This window comes from Panthera uncia (genome assembly GCF_023721935.1).
Source record: "Panthera uncia isolate 11264 chromosome C1 unlocalized genomic scaffold, Puncia_PCG_1.0 HiC_scaffold_4, whole genome shotgun sequence".
In the NCBI taxonomy this organism is placed as follows: Eukaryota; Metazoa; Chordata; class Mammalia; order Carnivora; family Felidae; genus Panthera; species Panthera uncia.
This window is the reverse complement of record NW_026057585.1, coordinates 20974629-20997503: the sequence shown is the minus strand read 5'-3', so window position 1 is coordinate 20997503 and position 22875 is coordinate 20974629. Positions and strand designations below refer to the sequence as shown.

Below are 22875 nucleotides of genomic sequence, written 5' to 3'. Positions count from 1 at the left end.
GTAATTTTGCCCCATGTGTAACTTCACGTAATCGCCACCACAATCAATATATAGAAATGTCTTCTTTGTGCTACCCCTTAAGAGTCACACCAACAATCCCTGGTCTCTGGCAACTACTAATCTGTTCTGCATCTCTACAGTCTTGTGATTTTTAATTTTTTAATTTTTATTTTTTTAATATAATTTATTGTCACATTGGCTTATATACAGTACCCAGTGCTCATCCCAACAAGTGCCCTCCTCGATGCCCTTCACCCATTTTCCCCTCTCCCCTACCCCCCCATCTACCCTCAGTTTGTTCTCTGTATTTAAGAGTCTGTAGTTTTGTCATTTTAAGAATGTATATAAATGGAATCATATAGCATGTAAATTTTTGAGATAAGTTCTTTCAGTAAGCATATTCCCTTTGAGGTCCATCCAAGCTGTTGCATGTATCAGTAGTTTATTCCTTTTTATTGCTCAGTAGTATTCTCTTTCCTGGATGTAACATTCATCTGTTGAAGGACATTTTGGTTATTTCCATTTTTTGGTTAATATAAATAAAGCTAATACCAACATTTATATACAGGTGTTTGTATGAACATAAATTTTTATTTCTCTGGGACAAATGCCTGAGAATGTGATTGGGTCATATGGTAAGTATGGATTTTGTTTTATAAGAAACTGCCAAACTATTTTCCAAAGTGGTGTACCATTTTACATTCCCTTCTGCAAACTTGAGAGACCCAGCTTCTCCACATCCTCAGCAGCATTTGACGTTAATCACTTTTTTTAAGCTGTTCTGATAGTTGGGTACACCACTACCCATTGTGGTTTTAATTTGCATTTCCCTAATGACCAATGGTATTGAACATCCATTCATGTGCTTATTTGCCATTTGTATCTCTTTTTGATGAAATGTCTGTGTCTTTTGCCCATTTTTTAATTGGAGTGTTGGTTTTTTCCACTATTGAGGTTTCTTGTGTATGTAGCACAATCCACATAACATGTTTAGCATTTTACCATAAAATGTATCATTTTAAGTGTACAATGGCTTTAAGTACATTCACGTTATTATGAAACCATCATCACTATCCATCTCCAGAACTTTTCATCATCTTAAACTGAAACTCTGTGCCCAGTAAACAATAACTCCTCATTCCCTCCTCCCTCATCCCTAATAACCACTATTCTACTTTGTGCCTCTGTAAATTTGACTATTCTACATGCCTTGTGTACATGGAATCATGCAGTATTTGTCCTTTTGTGTCTGGCTTATTTCACTTAGCATTGCTGTATCAGAGCTATATATACTATACTCTTATGCTCTTTGATTAAGTACTACCAAATTTCTTTCCATAATTATTACGCCAGTCTGTATTCTCACTGACAATCAAAGTGGCTTCTTCTGTGCCCACCCGCATTGTCCACTAATCTCATGGGTGTAAAGCAACGTGTAATTGTTGTTACTTGTGATTCTCCTATCAATGGTGAATTTGAGTATTATTCATATGTTAATATCCTTTTTAGAAGGTTTCCTTTTCTATAAATTGTCCTTTCATGTTCTTTGCCTTTATCTTTCTTTTAGCATTCCTGTATTTTTCTTGTTGATTTCAAGGGGTCCTCATATATTCTACAGCAGTAAACTTTTATGTGCAATTTGATCATCTTTTCTTTCCATATCTCCTACAACATCCTTCAAATTTATTTATTTGAGTTAGTTCAATGAGTTAATCTCATTTATTTGTTACTTATGAAACCTCTCAGAACAGTGCCTAGTAAAAAGTGATCTATAAGTTGCTATAGTTGTTTTTACTGTGATGTGAACACTATCTTCAAGTGTTTTTCTTTTTTCTTTTTAATTTTTTTGAATGTTTATTTTATTTTTGAAAGAGAGAGAGATAGAGTGGGGTAGGAGCACAGAGAGAGGGGGAAAGAGAGAATCTCAAGTAGGCTCCATGCTGTCAGCACAAATCCAGACACGGGCTCAAACTCACGAACCATGAGATCATGACCTGAGCTGAAATCAAGAGTCGGACGCTTAACCAACCTAGGCACCCAGGCACCCCTTAAAGGTTTTATTTTTAAGTAATCTCTTACCCAACATGAGGCTTGAACTCACAACCCCAAGATCAAAAGTCCCACACTCTACCAATTGAGCCAGACAGGCACCCTGCCTCTTTTCCTTTTATAGTGGTTAGATTCATCTGGTATCTAATGTTTTCTTCTTCTCAATAAGCTCATGTTCCCTGGATTAGTAGTAACTCCATACAGCTCTGAAAAGAGGCAATCTCATTAGCTTATAACACAACAACATTAAAAGCCTAGACAGAGTGAAAGCCCAAGAGTGGCTGGTCAGGTTTCACTTGTTTTTGTCAGTTTCTCCCAAAAATTATGTGAATTCTTCAAATCAGTACCTCACATTCAATTCTGTAGTTTCTCTAGGGGTGATTTTGGGGAGAGATCCCATAGCCTGGGATATTTTGCCATTTCATCAGAAACTACAAAAATATGATTTCTTTGTTACTTTTTTGTACATTTGAAGCAACCTGTCCTTTTACAGTTATTTTAACCCATGTACCTTTTTGTGTATGTTTCTCTTGCTCCACTAAATCTCTGAGAGGAAAATCACTAACCATTGATTATCCAATTATTGCCATGTATTTAATATCCAATTATTGTCATATACTTAATATCAGATAAATTAAAAGCCTCCTTGCCTTTGTGTATTACTTTGCAAACATTTTCCAGAGGCTAGTACCTCTATCCCTAGCTCACAGTTCAGGAAATAAGAAGGGGAGGCAGACAAGTAGTTTGCCCAAGGACATGGATAGTCCATTAATAAACATGAGAGAAGCATTCAGTCAGTCTTACCGGCACTCAAACAAATTCATATTAAAGTCGGTCACCATTTTTCCTCTACTAAATTATCATGAGACAACAGAGCGTGAATGAAAGCGCTAATGCTAGACGCAGACTTGCTATCTTAAAAATCCCATTTCTGCTCATTTTCTAGCTGTGTTCCCTTGGATAAGTTTTAACTTCTCTTTGCCTCTCTCTTCTACATTTGTAAAAGGGAGATAATAGCAGCACCTACCCCCTAAGGTTGATACGAGGATTCAATGAAATATGTATGTTAAAGCACTTAGAGCAGCACATGGCATATAGTGAGCTCTATAAGTCTACTGTTTATTATTAGCAAAAAAACCAATGTATTCATTTGCTGGGACTAGGATAACAAAGTACCACACACTGGGTGGCTTAAATGACAGAAATATATTGTCTATCAGTCCTAGAGGCTAGGAGTCCAAAATTTAGGTGTTGGCAGGGTTGACTAAACCTTCGGTCTATGAAAGAAGGATCTGTTCCAGGTCTTTCTCCATGGCTTGTAGATGGCCATGTTCATGGTTACATGGTGTTCTCCCTGTATCTTCACATCAGCTTCCTTCTGTGCATTGTCTGTGCACAAAATTCCTCATCTTATAAGGATACTGGTCAAATTGGATTAAAGCCCAGGCTGATGCCCTTATTTTAACGTGATTAACTTTTTTAAAAAAAATTTGTTTTTACATTTATTTATTTTTGAGAGACAAAGACAGAGCACAAGTGGGGGAGGGGCAGAGAGAGAAGGAGACACAGAATCCAAAGCAGGTTCCAGACTCTGAGGTGTCAGCACAGAGCCTAATGCAGGGCTCGAACTCACAAACTGAAATCATGACCTGAGCCAAAGTCAGATGCTTAATCGACTAAGCCACCCAGGTGCCCCAAATGTGATTAACTTTTTAAATTCCTGTGTGCAAATAAAGTCACATTCTGATGTACTGGGGTTAAGATTTCAACATATGAATTTGGGCATTTACACAATTCAATCCATAGCAAACAATAACAAATAATAGATTTTAGTTTTGAGAGATATTCAGATACTACTGATGGCATTGCAAATTAACTCATTCTTCTTCAAAAGCAACTTGGAGAGAGAGAGAGATCCACATATATTTCATGAGATACAAAATATTCACATGTTTTTGTTCATAAATGTATTCCATTTCTGGGAATCTAGTCTATGAAATAACCTAAAACACAAAAAGTCCATATTACATGATACTGATCATAACTTTGCTTATAATCACAGAAAAGAATAAAATAATTATGTCTAAGAGGAAATGTTTAAATTGACTTCATTTGTTTTGTTTTGATGTTTATTTGAGAGAGAGAGTGTGTGTGTGTATGAGAGGGGGAGGGGCAGACAGAGGAGGAGAGAATCCCCACATGGGACTTGATCCCATGAACTGTGAGATCAGATGAACTGTTGAGATCCCATGAACTGTGGATCACTGAGCTACCCAGGCGCCCCTCTTTACATTTACTTGAATGAAAAATTCAATAATTTGTAATGATTATAATTTTTATAATTTGTGTAATATTATTTGAATATTAAGAACTATATGGGTGTTGAATCTAACACATGAAAAATAGTTGGATTTATTTATGAAAATATTACTATTCTGTGAAAAGATTAGAAAGGAGTACATAAATGTAATGGTTTTTGTTAGGGTAATAGGATTATGGACTCTTGTTGCTCTTAAACACTATTGTTTTTACTGTAAAATGATCATCTTTTTAAGTGATCTATTTCAGCTATTTCAGATAACTCACTAAGTCATTGGCAAATTTTGACGTAAACTCAAAAACTTATATTCCTTCTTGCAGGTTTTAAATTACATTTAAAAAAAAATTTTTTTAACGTTTATTTATTTTTTAGACAGAGAGAGACAGAGCATGAATGGGGGAGGAGCAGAGAGAGAGGGAGAGGAAGCAGGCTCCAGGCTCTGAGCCATCAGCCCAGAGCCCGCCGCGGGGCTCGAACTCACGGACCGCGAGATCGTGACCTGAGCTGAAGTCGGACGCTTAACCGACTGCACCACCCAGGCGCCCCTAAATTACATTTTAAACAGTAGTTAGGGACGCCTGGGTGGCTCAGTCAGTTAAGCATCCAACTTTGGCTCGGGTCCTGGCCCATATCGGGTGAGTTTAAGCCCCATATCAGGTGAGCTGGAGCCCTGCTTCGGGATTCTCTCTCTCTCCCTCTCTCTCTGCCCCTTGTGGGATTCTCTCTCCCTCTCTGCCCCTCACTCACTCAAGCTCTCTCAAAAAAAAAAAAAAAAATAGTTAAAACCTCATTTAGTTAATTTATTGTTTGTGGTGGTAACATACAAATTGTATACATGATTGAACTGGTAAAAATCACTGATACTTTTTTATCTTTCAGGACACTAAATAGATATAGATTTTATACTTAAAAGAACATTTTTTGTGATATCTCTGAATTATTTTAATTTTTAGATTTAATTGTAAAACATTCCAGTTAGAGAAAAATATAAATTACACCTTGAAACCTAAAAATAAAATTAGACAGATATTAACATTTGATCATATTTTCTTCAGATCTTTCTGTTTTGTGTTGAAAATAAACCATCAGAATTGTATGTAGAGCTTCATCTCTCTCTCTCTTCCCTCCCTCTCTATAATTAATGACTATGCTAGAATCAGGGTTTATTATTTCCATTTATGTTTTGAATTTTATGAGTTTGTGTTTGAGTATGTGTAAATTACATATGTATTATGTAGTATATATTCAGTATATTATATAGTATGTATTCAGTATATTATACATTATATATGTATTCAGACTATAATATATACACATAACTGTATGTTTTAAATATTATCATATTAGACATAGTCATATAGACCTATATGATTATATATATTAGTACTGTCTATATTTTAAACTTTTAAGAAAAGGTATCTTATGCATATCCTTTTGCAACTTGTTTGCTCAATCATTTTGTTTTGGGGTTTTGCACATTATGATTCATGTAAATCTAGTTCATTAATTTGAAATGGTATAGAGAGTTTTACACTGTATGAATAAACCACAGTGTTTATTCACTTCTCTGCTTAGCAGTTATTTATTTTCTTGCTAATACAGTGTTGCATTGAATATCCTTGTGCGTACCTTCATATGCACATGGGTAAGGATTTCTCTAAAGTATGTGTCTAGAAGTGAAACTACTCTATGGTAGAACATACACGTCTTCAGCTTTTAAGGCATTAGCACAGTCCTCTCCAGAGTAGTTATCCTAGTTTGTTGTATTCCTTTCAGATTTTATAAATGTTTTATTTTGCTTTTCTAGGCTTCAGTATAACTGCAGGTGTTGACGAAGAAACAGGATTTGTTTATGGAGGAAATCGCTTAAATTGCGGCACATGGATGGATAAAATGGGAGAAAGTGACAGAGCCAGAAACAGAGGAATCCCAGCCACTCCAAGGTAGTATTTATTTGTATTGTGCATATATAATTTTACCCTTTTTAAAACCACATACTTATGGAATCTTTTATTCTATTAACCACGAAGTCTTCATATTAAATCGGTCAAAATCTCCCTCCCTTCATCCACTTCCTCCTCTCCCACAGCACACACACACAGCTCTCTTGTTACAAGTCATCAAGGAAAGCTGTTCTTTTCAGGGAGTTCTTGTGGGGTGATTCCCCACAAGCACCTCAAAGGAGTGATTCATTATTATTATGATTCGTTATCCCTGTGGTTAAGATCTTAACCTAAAATGCTTTCATTGTAAACATTTCATTATGCCCATCTTTCATGCATATAGAAAACACCCCATTACCCAGTCCTTTTTGAAATACTTTTAATTTCTGAACCTTTTATCCTCCTAAATTTTTTCGTCTTTTCTCCCATTATTTCTTTTTATGGTTTTAAATGCTTAATATAGTATCAAGTCTGAGAAACTCTTTTCTTATTCTAAATTTTATCGTCAGTCAGAACTGTGAAAAAATCATTTAATTATAGCTGTTGTTATATGCTTTGTGAATTCTTTTTAAAGCATGTTTATTTCGGTACGTTATTAGGTCTCATACTTCCCTTTCATTTTCCTTAAAAATGAGCTTTCAGGGGCACTTGGGTGGCTCAGTCGGTTGAGCATCCAACTCTTGATTTCAGCTTAGGTCATGATCCCAAAGTCACAAGCCCCGCTTCGGGCTCTGTGCTGGGCATGGAGCCTGCTTAAGATTCTCTCCCTCCTCCCTCTGCCCTGTTCCCCAACTTGTGCTCGCTTTCTCTCTCTCTCTCTCTCTCTCTCTAACTCTCTAAAAAAAAACAAAAAACAAAAAAAACCACACTTTCAAATTACTAATTATACTTTCCCTGGCTTTCTCCAGTCCTTCTATCCCATGTTTTCTGTCTTTGGTACTCTGTTTCAATATTCTCTGATGCATTCCCTACCTTTTCCAGCTGCCATCGTCTTTAACTCCATAATCACCATTCCACTTCACGGAACTTTTTTTAATTGTTAAGTAGGTAAGAAATGGCAAAATAATTAGTGGAGAGATTTCTTATGTATGCATTATACATTTCAATAAAGTGAGGGGCTTTTCATAGTCGTTTTTATAACATATTAATTATACAATTCATCAGAATTATTTATTGAATGCCATTTAAGTAGTGCTTAAATGACTCCAACCCACAGAGTAAAATTTATTTTAATTTTAGAGATGGGTCTGCTGTGGAAATTGTGGGCCTGAGTAAATCTACCGTCCGTTGGTTGCTGCAATTATCCAAAAAAAGAATTTTCCCTTATCATGAAGTCACCATAAGAAGACATGGTAAGCTGTGCATTTTATTTAAAAAGAAACTTCAAATGTACAGTCTATACTCTTAATCTACATAATCATCATTTGACTCAATGAGCTAATATTAGAAAACTCTTAAGATTAAGAGGAAAGAAAGAACATTAATTTCCTACTATGAAATTGTAACAAACCTGGTTACTAACCATATTTTTATAGCAACTTTGAACTGAGATATGAAAAACATCATAGTTAATTGCCTTATTATGCTTTCTTTTCCTTAATGTGACTGTGAGCAAGTTGCATTTTTGTGAACACTTATGAAATCTTTACATCTCTTTTTCTAGAGCTATCTGTCCAAAAGAAATATAATTTTAAATTTTCTAATACTCACATTAAAGTAAAATAAAAAGAAACAGGTGAAACTAATTATGATAATATACATTATTAACTCAATATGTGCTAAATATTATTTCAACATGTAATAAGCATGAAATTATTCATGAGCCATTTTACATTCTTTTGTGGGGAGAGTATTTTCTGTGAAATCCAGTGTATATTTACACTTCTGGCACTTCTCAATTCAGAGTAGCCTCATTCCAAGCGCACCATAAATGTAACTTTATCAAACACGTTAAGAGTGATACAAAGACAAATCAGGGATCATTTACTGGAGTCTAATTCTTTTTGGTAATATAACAAAAGATAATTTTAATTTCAAGCTAGAGTCCTTCAAAAGACCCTGACAGTTATAAGAAGTGGGTAATTTATTGCCTAAATATTACTCTTTGGCTGTAACTAAATGTATGGATTTCTTTGAATGCTTAAAAACTGCCAAGTCTTTTATCAAAAGACCCTGACAGTTGTAAGAAGTGGGTAATTTATTGCCTAAATATTACTCTTTGGCTGTAACTAAATGTATGGATTTCTTTGAATGCTTAAAAACTGCCAAATCTTTTATCATGTTTCAGGAAAGGTTGTGACAATCTCATACGATGAGTGGAACAGAAAAATACAAGACAACTTCGAAAAGCTATTTTATGTGTCAGAAGACCCTTCAGATTCTAATGAAAAGCATCCTAATCTGGTTCACAAACGTGGGATATACAAAGATAGCTATGGAGCTTCAAGCCCGTGGTGTGACTATCAGCTCAGACCTAATTTCACCATAGCAATGGTTGTAGTAAGTGAATTGCTACTTTCAAATTTCAAAAACATTGTGGTAGAGTGTATTTAGTTCTTTATTCCCATTTGTTTTCAAATTCATGTAGTTGCCAAAAAGTATATTGTTTACTAGCTAGTTTTATACCACCCTTAACCTATGATATTCGGTATCAAAAAACAGAAAATAATAGATGATGACTAATGGAGTGCTTACCAATGTTTTTCTTATCATAGCACACATAAAAAATAACGATATTTATACAGTACATTGGTCTAAATTGATTAGGTTGATCATGCCAGATCCAACTGCTTCAGTTAGCCCCAGGCCCCACCCAACTTGAAAGCTGATGGCATCCATATTTGGGCACACCTGTGCTGTGACCAGTGAGTGCCTCAGCATACAAACTGAAAAGATCTAGACTGGTGAACTAATGAAAGTTGCTTCAACTCATATTCTGTTTCCTTGTTGTATTGCTGCAATTCACTCTAGAATTCTAGACTCTACTTTACCTCTTAGTCTAAAAATAAACTGTAAGAACAGTAAAATAGAGACGGTATGTGTTCCTCCATGACTACATAGCTGTTTCCATCTTGTCAAAAAAAGCACTAAACATGGAACTATAAATTATAGTAGAATAAAAGCTGCAAAAAAAGAATAAAAAATGCAAAGGTACATAAAGATAGCTTCTACTCAATGTGCATTTGATTTCATTTAACCATTACAATAAATAGAGATTCTTAGCCACCAGTGTTTTCTCTCCTCCATATCATAAGTACATTTACTTGTGCTTTTAGAGTGTAAGTCATTCTGTATTTTACTATGACCCCAAAAGCAAAAAAATGACTACCAGATATACTTAAAGGAAGCTATTGCAAACATCCTGAAAAATGAATTAGATGGGTTTAAGTGTGTTCTGCCTTCATTGTAGCTGAGGCAGCTTCCTTTTGGAGCTCATAACTTTCTTAAAATGACACAAGGAAATAATCACATCTAACAGCTTTGCTCACTTCTAAGGCCAAGAGCAGCGCACCCACATCAGCCCCATAGCATTAGATCCGGTTAAGCTTCTGCACTTGAAATGAGTTCTGACGCACACTGTATTTTTAAACCGTTTTCATTTCTGAGTTTATGAATAGTTTATGTTCCACTGTGGGTGGAAACTAATTCTTTTGTGATCTTAAAAAGTTTGAATATTCACTTTTGATATTCATTAGGCCCCTGAGCTCTTTACTGCAGAAAAAGCATGGAAAGCTTTGGAGATTGCAGAAAAAAAATTGCTTGGTCCCCTTGGCATGAAAACTTTGGATCCAGAGTAAGTTGGAGTATAAATATTAAGAATATTATTCATATTATATTTAATATATAATTATATTTATATTTAATCTTGGCATGAAAACTTTGGAACCCCAAGTACGTTGGAGTGTAAGTATTAAGAATGTTGTTGTTGGGGCGCCTGGGTGGCTCAGTCAGTTGAGCATCCGACTTCGGCTCAGGTCATGATCTCACAGCTTGTGAATTCGAGCCCTGCGTCAGGCTCTGTGCTGACAGCCCAGAGCCTGGAGCCCGCTTTGGATTCTGTGCCACCCTCTCTCTGTCGCAACCCACTCGCATTCTGTCTCTGTCTCTCTCAAAAATAAAAAAACGTTAAAAAAAAAAAAAAAGAATGTTGTTGTTGATGTTTATATTGCATCAACCATAATTTTTTTGCTTGTCAGTAAACTCTAAAATTGCATTCAAACTGAGTTTTTAAGAACACCATCTGTATCTTCATTAAACATCAGTGTTCACAATGCTTGTCCTATATTTAATAATCAATAAGTTTTATGTTTATAAAACTAATATGTCATGAATATTTCCTAATGTTTACTTTTTCTGATTGTAAAAGTAATACATGATTATTGTGAACATTGGAAGTATAGACATATTGTCTCCTCAAAGACAGTCTTTAAAATTTTCCAAGTTATTACCCCTAGCAGTTCCCTCCATATTTCTTTTTTTTTTTAATTTTTGATTATTTATTTTGAGAGAGAGAGAGCAAGTGTGAGTGGTGGAGGGGCAGAGAGAGAGAATCCCAAGCAGGCTCTGCATTGTCAGCACAGAGCCCAACTCGGGGCTCGATCTCACAAACTGCAAAATCATGACCTGAGCCGAAATCAGGAGTCAGACATTCAACCGACTGAGCCACCCAGGCATCCCTGCTCCCATATTACTAAATAATGTGTGGATGCAGTTGTTTCTTGATTTTTTTATTTAAAAAAAATTTTTTTTTAACATTTATTTATTATTGAGAGACACAGAACATGAGCAGGGGAGAGGCCAAGAGATGGAGATACACAGCATCTGAAACAGGCTCCAGGCTCTGAGCTGTCAGCACAGAGCCCGACACGGGGCTCAAACTCACAAACTGCAAGATCATGACCTGAGCCAAAGTCGGATGCTTAACCGACTGAGCCACCCAGGTGCCCCTGTTTCTTGATTTTTTTTTTAAATATTAGACACTATTTGGTTATTTCTTGTGTTGACAGATGAGGATTTAACTCTATCCTCACCACTAACCATTTCCATCCTTTCTGTGTAATTACCCCACTATTTTTATTTTAACCAATAACCGATTTTGTTTTTACTTTATGATTATGTGTTTATGCCATTTTACGTTTCTTTTCTTTTCCAACTTTTGTTTCTTCTTGAGTTTCTAATGACCTCCCTGTTTGTCTTCTGCGATTTTCCTTTAATGTTTGATGCCCAACATTAATTTGCTTTCTATATCAATAGGTGACAGAGTTCCATTTCTATATAATACCCTCTCCTTTGTAGAATTTTCCTAATTTACTATGTACTCCTTTCAATCTTGAGATGCAGACTTTTTGTGTGTATGCTTATCCATGTTCTGAAGTGTTCTCCACATTTTCAGACGTGTTACAAACCAATGATCAAGACTAAAACCCACAGTTAAAGCCTACTCATTTGAAATAAGTAAATAAATAAATAAGCTTACTCAGGTGGCAAGTTCTCTCACTAAAAGAAAAGAAAAGTAATAATTAAACTGAGTATAGATAACTATCTTGTATTATCTGTCACAATAAGCTTGTAATACTTCGTTTAGTTTATAACTGTGTATAAATTTTCTGTGTCCATTTGGTTACTATTTGTAATGATAATGTACTAATTTTAATTACTTTTTAAGTAACTTACTGGAGAAGTTTAAAAAACAATCTTTCCAGGGTACCTGGGTGGCTCATCGGTTAAGTGTCAGACTTCATCTCATGTCATGATCTCTCACTCTGTGAGTTCGAGCCCCACATTGGGCTCTGTGCTGACAGCTCAGAGCTTGGAACCTGGTTCGGATTTTGTGTCTCCCTCCCTTTCTGCCCCTACCCCACTCATGCTCTATCCCCCCCCCTCAAAAATAAATAATTGTTAAAAAAATTTTTTAAAAACAATCTTTCCAATATATAATATTTATATTTAATAAAATCTCTTTAATGTTTGTTAATTTATTTTGTATATATTTTAATTATAATAAGTATATTAGAAGCTTAGTGAAATAATTGAATTTAACCAATATTTAGTGTTAGACTAACTCCTTGAAGGCAAGATACCTGAATACTTTATATTTTTTTGTATTAGCCAGTAAGTATTTGTTAATCATTCCCTCACACAGTATTAAAGTATTCCGGGGGTGCCTGGCTGGGCTTAATCAGTAGAGAATGTGACTCTTGATCTTGGGATTGTGAGTTCAAGCCCCATGGTGAGCAGAGAGTTTACTTAAAAATAAATAAATAAACAAACAAATAAATCTTTTAAAATGAGTTGTAAAAAAAAGACATTCTGAGCCCAGTATATACTAATCTAAGGTTAATAGATTTGGAAGACAAAATAACTTGATTATTTCTTTTACCTCTGCTATTGAAAAATCTTTCTTATGTAATGTCTGATCTTTTTCTAACCTAAATTTCAATAATTTTGCAGTGATATGGTTTACTGTGGTATTTATGACAACGCCTTAGACAATGACAACTACAATCTTGCTAAAGGTTTCAATTATCACCAAGGACCTGTAAGAATTTCATTTCTCTTTTCAGAATTTTCAGCTTAAGTTATTTTTCAAATAACTTTATAAATATTCACAGCTCTTTTTTTTTTTTCCTTTACTTTTAAATCATCTTTTTTAGGAGTGGCTATGGCCCGTTGGCTATTTTCTTCGTGCAAAATTATATTTTTCCAAATTGATGGGTCCAGAGGCTAATGCAAAGACTGTGTTTTTGGTTAAAAATGTTCTTTCCCGGCATTATGTTCATCTTGAGAGGTAAGTTGTTGGGCAGCATGTAATTCCCATAACAGTATTTAGTCAATTTATTAGATATTAGGTAAATAACAGCTCCTAGAATTAGTTTCTGTATACTCTAGGTACCCCAATGAAATCTGAAAGCTTTACTCTTATTTAACATGACAAATTCAATGATGTAATTTCACCTTCTTTTAATTATTTTAGGTTGTTATTTATTTTGATTTGAAGACTTGATAGTGTATGATTTATACATGTCAAATAGTCTGATTTTTTAAATTTCATGGATATTTTTGGGTATGGTTAGAACAGAATAAATAAAAAAACTAAAAGTTCTCAGCCTGGGCATTTTGAGTTAGCTGATTTAAAGATTTATGTGGTTGCCAGAGGGGAGGTAGGTGGAGGGATGGGTGAAATAGATAAAGAGAATTAGAGTACACTTATCCTCATGAGCACCCAAGAAATGTATAGAATTTCTGGGTCATTATGTTGTACACCTGAAACTAATGTAACACTGTATGTTAAAACTTTTTAAATTTAGAATAATTTGAAAAAATAAATAAAATCAGAATAACTTAAAATAAAAAAAATAAAGATATATCAATAAATAATTTTCAGAAATGCTTTATTATAGGGGCACCTGGGTGGCTCAGTTGGTTAAGCATTTGACTCTTGATTTTGGCTCAGGTCATGCTCTCATGGTTCATGGGATCGAGCCCCGTGTCAGGCTCTGCACTGACAGATTCTCTCTTCCCTCTTTCTCTGCCTCTCCTTCTCTCTCTGCCCCTCCTTCTGTCTCTCTTGATAAATAAGTAAACATGTTTTTATATTTATTATACTTCTATACTTATTACAATTAAAGTATCAAGGTTGGTCTTTTGACTGTTATCTCAAACCCATTTGTCACCTCCTTTGTCCGAATTATTGGAGATAAATAGTGTCAGAGTTATGTGTCTTTATAAGATGATACAAAGATAGTTGAAAGCTAGCTTAATTTCCCAAATTCTAGATTAAACCTAAATACAGGCATGCCTCAGAGATGGTGTGGGTTCAGTTACAGACCACCTCAATAAAGCAAAAATCACAATAAAGGAAGTCAAATGAATTTTTTGGTTTCCCAGTGAATGTCAAAGTTACATTTATACTGTACAGTAGTCATTAAATATGCAATAACATAATGTCTAAAAAAAACAATGTACATACCTTAAGTTAAAAATATTTTATTGGGGCACCTGGGTGGCTCAGTCGGTTAAGCGTCCAACTTCAGCTCAGGTCATGATCTTGCAGTCCATGAGTTCAAGCCCCGCATCAGAATCTGTGCTGACAGCTCAGAGCCTGAAGCGTGTTTCAGATTCTGTGTCTCCCTCTGTCTCTCTCTGCCCCTCCCTCCCTCATGCTCTGTCTCTCTGTCTCTGAGAAATGAATAAACCTTAAAAAAATTTTTAAAAAAATTTATTGCTGGGGTGCCTGGGTGGCTCAGTCAGTTAAGCATCTGACTTCGGCTCAAGTCATGATCTCACGGTTCAGTTCATGAGTTTGAGCCCCGTGTCAGGCTCTGTGCTGACAACTCAAAGCCTGGAGCCTGCTTCAGATTCTGTCTTTCCCTCTCTGCCCCTCCCCCACTCTCTCTCACTCTCAAAAATAAACGTTAAAAAAAATTAATATTTTATTGCTAAAATATGCTGATTATCATCTAAGCTTTCAGCAAGTCATAATCACTGACCACAGATCACCATAACAAATACAAGAATAATGAATAAGTTTGAAATATTGTGTGACATACCGAAATGTTACACAGATACCAAGTGAGCAAATGCTGTTGGAAAAAACGGTACCAGTAGACTTGCTTGATGCTGGGTTGCCACAAACCTTCAATTTGTAAAAAACAGTGTCTACAAAGTGCGGTAAAGCAAAGTTCAGTAAAACAAGGTATGGCTGTATATATACAGCTTATTGCTTCATAATTATTATGCATAAACAACATTAATGTTCTCTCCTTTATTACAAGAGCATGAGGGACTTCCATCATCACCATGAATGTCGTGTCAAGCTTTCTTTTTTTTCAGTTTGTTTTTATTAGCTTGGATGTAGTCACAGAAAACCCAATCCTGCCAGAGTTCTTGTACCTCATCTAGAAACTGAGACTGAATCTGTGTGATGTGAACATTCTTATATTCTATCCTTTGTTGCCCCAGTTATTGCCACAGTATTTCTCATTGTTGCCACAGTATTTCTCATTGTTTGCATCTATTTTCTCTTTTTTTTCCCCTTTTGTCCATGAAAAGTAAGAGTATCTTACACTGCGGGGATCACTCTTCTACTTTACCTGTGATCCCATCCCTCCCACCTGTGTCCTGATTTTGCTCCAGTAATTATCCTTTCTTGGTATTCCACTTGATCCTTCCTTCTTAATCTAGAAAGATCAGCCCATCCTAAAATAAAGTGCTTTCATACTGTTCCTGCCTCTAGCCCTGTCCTATCATTCTGTTTTCTTCTCAGCTCACTTCCTATAGGAGCAGCCTCAATCCTTTTGCTTTCTGACCCCTTTCCACCTTCAGTCTGGCTTTTGTTTTGCCCTCACCACTCTGTGAAGCCACTCAACAAGATTCTTTCAGGTTCTCAGATCCCATGACATCCTTTCATTTCCCTTCTTTGACACTCCTATAATATTTGAAATTGCTGCTTTCTTCTTTTCATAAAAAACCTTATGCTATCCAGGGGCACCCAGCCGGCTCAGTCAGAAGAGCATGCGACTCTTGATCTTAGGGCCATGAGTAACCTACCCTCCACACTGTGCTATCCACTACCATGGGGACTCGGCTCACCCTGCTTGCCCCAAGACATAGGTGACCTTTTGTCCTTCTTGGGCCTGACAATCCCACACTAAACCACACTTATGTGCGGATGCCCCCCTTGCACCATCTGGGCTCTGGGCCATTCCCACCCTTGGTATGAACTTCTTCATACCCTTCAGGCTCTGGCATCCCACCCTGTGCTGTTCCCGCTACCCTTATGTCCTCTCCTCCCCAGTTGTGGTCACTGACCTCCTTTGTCCCACCTAATGACTTGAGGAATGAATTTCTTTCAGAAAGGAAGAAAAAGAAGACTTCTTTATACCAGTATGTATATGTTCCATGTTCTGGTTCCACATAACAATTGTGAGCAGTATATTATTGGTTCTATTAGCTTGTTTTATTTAATTTCAATACTATATTAGTTTGCTGACTCTGCCATAACAAAGCACTACAAAGTGAAAAGCTTAAATAAGGAACTTTATTGCCTCATGGTTCTAGAGGCCAGAAGTTTGAAATCAAGGTGTTACTAGGGCCATGCTCCCTCTGAAGATGCTAGGGAAGGATCTCTCCCAGCCCTCTCTCCCAGCTTCTGGTAATTCCTTGGCTTGTGGTAGCATAACTCCAATCTTCACATGACTTTCTCTCTGTGTGCATCTCTTGGTCCAAATTTCTCTAAGGACACCAGTCAAATTGGATTGGGGGCCCATCCTATTCCAGTGTGACCTCATCTTAACTAATTACATCTGTAACAACCCCATGTCCAAATAAGTTTACATTCTGAGGTACTGAGGGTTGGGACTTCAACATATGAATTTTGAGGAGGACACAGTTCAGCCTATTACAGATACCCTGGTACCTAACTTCAGTAATTTGGCATTTTACTCGGAAGAAACTTGAACACGTGGAAGCAAGTTTCTATATTTTGTACTTCTCTGTGATGGCTTTTTAAATATGGTACATAGCTGGTGTTATTATTATTAGTTATTATCCAAACTGTCTCCATATTTACTTAAGGGAATTATGTTTCCATACTTATGAAAAATTTAATGCCTACAGAAGAGTATAATGTAACATACACTCTTCACACAGCCATGAGTTACAATGTTATAATGGTGAAACAAAACACATTCCCATAACCCAACTTTAAAAATGAAACAATACAGAATTCTGGATTTTTTAACTTTATGTTTCATGTTTAAGAGATTACACTAAAATTAAGAATAAAACTGAGGGACACCTGGGTGGCTTAGTTAGTTGAGCATCTGAGTCTTGATTTCTGCTCAGTTCATGATCTCACAGTTCATGAGATCAAGCCCCGTCGTTGGGCTCTGAGCTAACAGCTGCAGCCTGCTTGGGATTTTCTCTTTCCTCTCTGCTTCTCTCACTCTCTCTCTCTTGATCAATAAATAAATAAACATTTTTTTAAAAGAGAATAAATTTGAGGGGCACCTGGCTGGCTCAGTTCCAAGACCATGCAGCTCTTGATCTCAAGGTTGTAAGTTCAAGCCCCATGTTGGGTGTAGAGATTACTTAAATAAATAAATAAAGTTAAAAAAAGAAAAAAGAAGAAGAAATTTGATATGGAAACAATACTGTGTTCTGATAATAAGACCTGATAATTAGTTAACCTCTCTAAACCTCTTACCTGCTCTGTGAATACGGATGATTATGGTTCTTGCCTTTCAGGGTTGCTGTGAGCATTAAATGAGATAATGTACATAAGTCACTTAGTATTAGAACATAATAAATACTAACTGTATTAGTAGAATGAGAGATTAGTATAGAAATTCATATTGGTTTGTTTTTGTTTTTTGTTTTTTTTTTTGAGAGAGAGAGAGAATGCAAGCAGGGGAGAGGGGCAGAGGGAGAGAGAGAATCAGTCTTAAGCAGGCTCCTTGCTCAGTGCAAGCCAGATGCAGGGCTCGATCCCACAACTCTGGCATCGTGACCTGAGCCAAACTCAAGAATTGGATGCTCAACCGACTGAGCCACCCAGGTGCCACCAGATTTGTTTTTAATTGGCACTATTTTCCTAGTCATAGCTCTCAGCGTTTCGTCATTATTCTATATTAGTTTTATAATTTTGTCAAAATCTACATAATTACAATTTGAATTTCATAAACTTAATTTGAAAGTACTAAAATTAGACCTGAGAGGATATTTGTCACTCTGTATATGCTTAGAATGATAGTTTCTTCTGTTTTCTTTTTTTAATGTTTATTTTTGAGAGAGAGAGAGTGGGAAAGGTGCTGAGGGGGGGGGGTACAGAGGATCTGAAGCAGGCTCTGCACTGACAGCAATGAGCCCCATATGGGGCTCAAACTCACCAACCATGAGATCATGACCTGAGCCGAAGTCAGGCACTCAACCAACTGAGCCACCCAGGCACCCCCTGTTTTTAATACATAAAAGGAATCCTTTGTGTTTGAAGGTCTTAAATCCCAAACACTGAATATCAAAGAATAATTTTAATCTAAATTCTTTATACATAGATCTTTAGGATATCCTGTTTTATTTTGTAGCAAATGACTATATATGATTGTTTTTCTGTACTAGCAAGGAAAACCACCAAGTTATTGCCTATTTTGTTAATCCAGACAAGATGTGTTAGATTGTATCTCATAAAATGTCTTTTCTTTCTTTAAGATCCCCTTGGAAAGGACTTCCTGAACTGACCAATGAGAATGGCCAATACTGTCCTTTCAGCTGTGAAACACAAGCCTGGTCAATTGCTACTATTCTCGAAACGCTTTATGACTTATAGCTGATTCATGGATATGTATGAAGTATGCAATTACTTGTATTATGGAATGCAAGGTCAAATATAATATAAAGGGTTTATATGCACAGGCTGAAGTTATTTTAAAAATCTAATTTATATAATAATGATGCCCAATTAGGTAAGACTTTAAAAACAGTGATTTGTCTTTTTCTTTTCTTTTGTTTTGTTTTTAATGTACAGAGAGGTAGCTTTTGATTTGAATCAGGAAGAAAAACTATCATTACCAATGGGATGTTCTTTTGAATTCATGAAGTATTCCTTAATTGCCTAGAAATAAATAAGAGTTTGAAGTCCAGAGTTTGAAACAGAAAAGTTATGTAATCTTCCACTTGTACATAAGTGAAAATGAAGTATTAGAATGTAATAATGAAAGAAATGGAAAAGTATCTTCAAATTGTGGTATATATTTTCTTCAGTAATAATACATATTGATTATGCTGTGGTTAACTAATGTTCTCACCTTTTACTATATTATTCCTAGCACCTTCTACACTGCATTTGATAAATATTAACTGAATATTGACTCATGGAGTTGTCTACCTACACTGTTATGTTCAGAAAGGATGTTCAGAACACAGATGTTCACTGTGTGTGTTTTTTTTTCACTAGAATACTAATATGTTTTTAATATAATGAATGTCATAATTTGCTTATGTTAATGATGCACAGGATATATGAAAAAACACAAGCATTTAAGAATTTATTTCCTAAAAATAGTTTTGTAAAATTAATCTTGAGTACGAGTTTCCTACTATGAGATGGTTCACATTCTCAAAATGCACATTGTTGGGCATATTTATGAGAACTTTAAAGAAAAACATGCTATATTAATTTTCTAAAACTTAACAATTATTTTTAGTTTGTGTGCAAAAGTGTATTGATAGATCATAGCAGATACTAGTTTCCTATTAACTAAAACCTACATTGACAAGTTTAGCACTGAGAAAAATCTTGGTATAATAAAAATATAGATATGAATTTAGTAGTTCTCTTGAATTCAATAGAATCATTTGAAAAGTTTTTCATGACCTTAAATCCAAAAAGTCATAAAAGGAAAAAAGGTTTTTAACATTCATATGAGTTAATATTTTTGAATAATACTTATTCTCTAGATGGATTTTTTTTATTGTTTACTATTTTTGTCTCAAGAAAACACTTAAATCAGATCGTTATACTTTTAGTTGAAAGAAAATAGTTGCAAAAATCCTTTCATCGCTATTTAATATTATTCAGTGGTATATTTATAGCTAATAAAATAATGGTACAGTAATACTTTTCTCAGTTAAAGATAACGTACCCAACCATCTTAAGTATGATTAAGAAATAAAAATAAGAAAAGTAAACTAAAACTTTTAGGTAGTAAAAATCTATGAATACAGAAGATATCAAATACCCATGCTTAAAAGCTCATGTAACTTAATGTATACTGCACAGTCTTCTTCAAAATGGACTGTACTTTAGAAATAGTTTTAACTAGGGGCGCCTGGGTGGCTCAGTTGGTTGAACATCCAACTTCAGCTCAGGTCATGATCTCGCAGTTTGTGGAGTTCAAGCTCCATGTCCGACTCCATGCTGACAGCTCAGAGCCTGGAGCCTGCTTGGGATTCTGTGTCTCCCACTCTCTCTGCCCCTCCCCTGCTCACACTCTATCTCTCTCAAAAATAAATAAACATTAAAAATTAAAAGAAAAAGAAATAGTTTTAACTAGCTTGCTTTTTTGGTTTCCCAACCTAAAGCAGATTAAATCCTAGAAATTTAAGGAGAGTTGTGATATTAATCTGATCGCTGTCTTTAAATACATTCGTTTCCAAGTTTCCCTTCCTTCTTCATTGCTCAATATATAACTTTCTCTAAGCTTTGCAGTTAAAAGGAATGACATTCCTTGAGAGAGAAAACCATTAGTTATCAAAGGTTGATGCAGTTATGTTGCTCTACTTTAACTTCTATATTAAAGATAGTAAGAAAAATAACCGAAAACCAATGTATTTAATAAAAGCAAGAAGTAATAGTTGACAATTAAATAGGATGAATGGATGGATGGATGGATGGATGGATAGATGGATGGATAGGTAGGTAGGTAGGTAGGTAGGTAGGTAGATAGATAGATAGATAAACAAGTTGAGAACTTCTAAAACATAACCATACTGGGTTGTAAGGCAATTCCCCACCTCAGTAATTTTTAAGGATATCATGTTGTACTAGAAAATTAAGTGGTTGATATTCTAATAAGGAATATTAGGGAAAGAACATTGTGATAATGTGCATGATCTTTTTTAAAGTTTAAGAAGGCATGTTAGACATTATTTCATCAAAGGTAGTTAAAATAATGGTTTTAGACTTTAGAGGCATAAATGTCATTTCACTAAAGAACATCTAAATAGAATGCTTCATTCCTGAATGATGTTGGATGATGTACCATTATATTATGTTTCGGTAATGGTTCTATGCCTTGGTTCCTCACTAATCCAGATCAATCTTACTCTTTAACATGAGACGTAAGTTTGCCAGTAGAGCCAGTATGCTGTGATAATTTAATGTTTCAAGGATAGTTGAGGAAACATTAGACCTGTCATCGTATCTGTGGACAATAAAACCTATGTGAATTGTAATCCATTTCTGATATGTCTTCAACTGCTACATCTAGTAAGAAATGTCATTTTTATGTCTGTGTGCCAAGAAAATAAAAATATTTTCTAAAGGACTATATTTTACTTTCATTCCATTATTTACCAGTTAACTGATCTTTTGATGCCACTACCATTTATTCAGGGCTTGCTTATTTTGGGTATTTATTTTTGGGTGTTTATTTTTTGCAGGATGTATGAGGGCAGAAAGAAAAAGAAGAATTTTAGGCTGTTTGGCAATGTATTTAATTAGCCAAGTTGAAATTAGGAGCAAAGCATACTTATTTTAAAATTTTGTTTTACTTAATTCTAAGAGACAGAGCATACACAGGGGAGGGAGCAGAGGGAGAGGGAGACACAGAATCTGAAGCAGGCTCCAGGCTCTGAGCTGTCAGCACAGAGTGTGATGTGGGGCTCGAACTCACAAACTGTGAGATCATGACCTGAGCTGAAGTCAGGCACTTAACCGACTGAGCCACCCAGGAGCCCCAAAACACACTCTTGATACATAATTAGATTGGTTAGCAACTATACACTTTCCTGGTACTTCTTGAAACCTTTTACTCTACCATGAACTTTTTATTTACCTTTCATCAACTTGCTAAAAGGCAAATACCGTAGGCTAGGATTGATATAATGTAGATGTGTGCTTCCTGTAGTGGCCAGAAAGATTGTTTCACTTTTAACTATAATATAAGAATAACACCCAGTGGGGTGCCTGGGGTGGCTCAGTCAGTTAAGCGTCTTGACTTTGGCTCAGGTCGTAAGAGTTTGAGCCCACATCAGGCTCTGTGCTGACGGCTCAGATCCTGGAGCCTGCTTCGGATTCTGTGTCTCCCTCTCTCTGTTTCAGCCCTGCTCATGCGCTGTCTCTGTCTCTCTCAAAAATAAATAAACATTAAAATTTTTTTAAAAAAGAATAACATCTAGTGACCAAAGTTGATCCATTTAGTCTTTGCCTTAATTACTTCATTTTTCCTGCAAATATATCTCTTTATCTTCAGATAAAAAATTATATAGAAATCCAAACTTCTATCAAACAGTTTTTATGAATGAATTTGTCAAACTGATCAATGTGCCAAAATAATAAACTGAAGCACATTCTTTAGTTTGTTTCTTTTTCCATTTGTATTAGCCTTGAACTATTAAGGAATACTGATACTTTATCATTTTGGCTACAGTTTTTTCTTAATATTTTCCTTGGTTTTTTTTGTTGTTTTTTTTTTTTGGTTAAAAGTATTTTGTTTAACTTACAAAAAGCATTTGATTTTTCTTTAATCAAGTCTTTTCATGTTTATCTTTGTGAACTCTTCAATGTCTTCAAAATTTAATCAACTTCATTTAATAATTTAATAAGCTTTTTCTTCTGATTTAATATTTAGTGTTTTATAGCAGTGTCCAGGAATGAGGTGAGACATTACTTGGGTTTTTTCCAAATTGTTATATTCCACACTCATGAATTGAATATGACTGGTAGTGATTCCTTTTTTCAATTATTTAATTTCTGGGATATACTATTGGAATTATTTGTGCCGTTCACTCATTTAACTATTATAATATTTTGTTTTAATATTTTTAGAGTTCTTTCTTGCCAAT

At 35.3% G+C, this 22875-nt stretch overlaps 1 protein-coding gene across 2 annotated transcripts in view; it reads left to right on the top strand.

Moving 5' to 3' along the window:
- AGL (amylo-alpha-1, 6-glucosidase, 4-alpha-glucanotransferase) overlaps positions 1–21417 on the top strand; it is an 83269-nt gene extending 61852 nt beyond the window's left edge. For both annotated transcript variants that reach the window (XM_049616746.1, XM_049616747.1), the window contains exons 28-34: positions 6177–6312; positions 7552–7664; positions 8600–8811; positions 10008–10105; positions 12763–12850; positions 12966–13099; positions 18520–21417. In XM_049616746.1, the coding sequence (XP_049472703.1) occupies positions 6177–6312; positions 7552–7664; positions 8600–8811; positions 10008–10105; positions 12763–12850; positions 12966–13099; positions 18520–18637 (899 nt within the window). In that variant the 3' untranslated portion in view covers positions 18638–21417. The remainder of the gene's footprint in view (positions 1–6176; positions 6313–7551; positions 7665–8599; positions 8812–10007; positions 10106–12762; positions 12851–12965; positions 13100–18519) is intronic.
- Positions 21418–22875: the final 1458 nt, after the last annotated feature.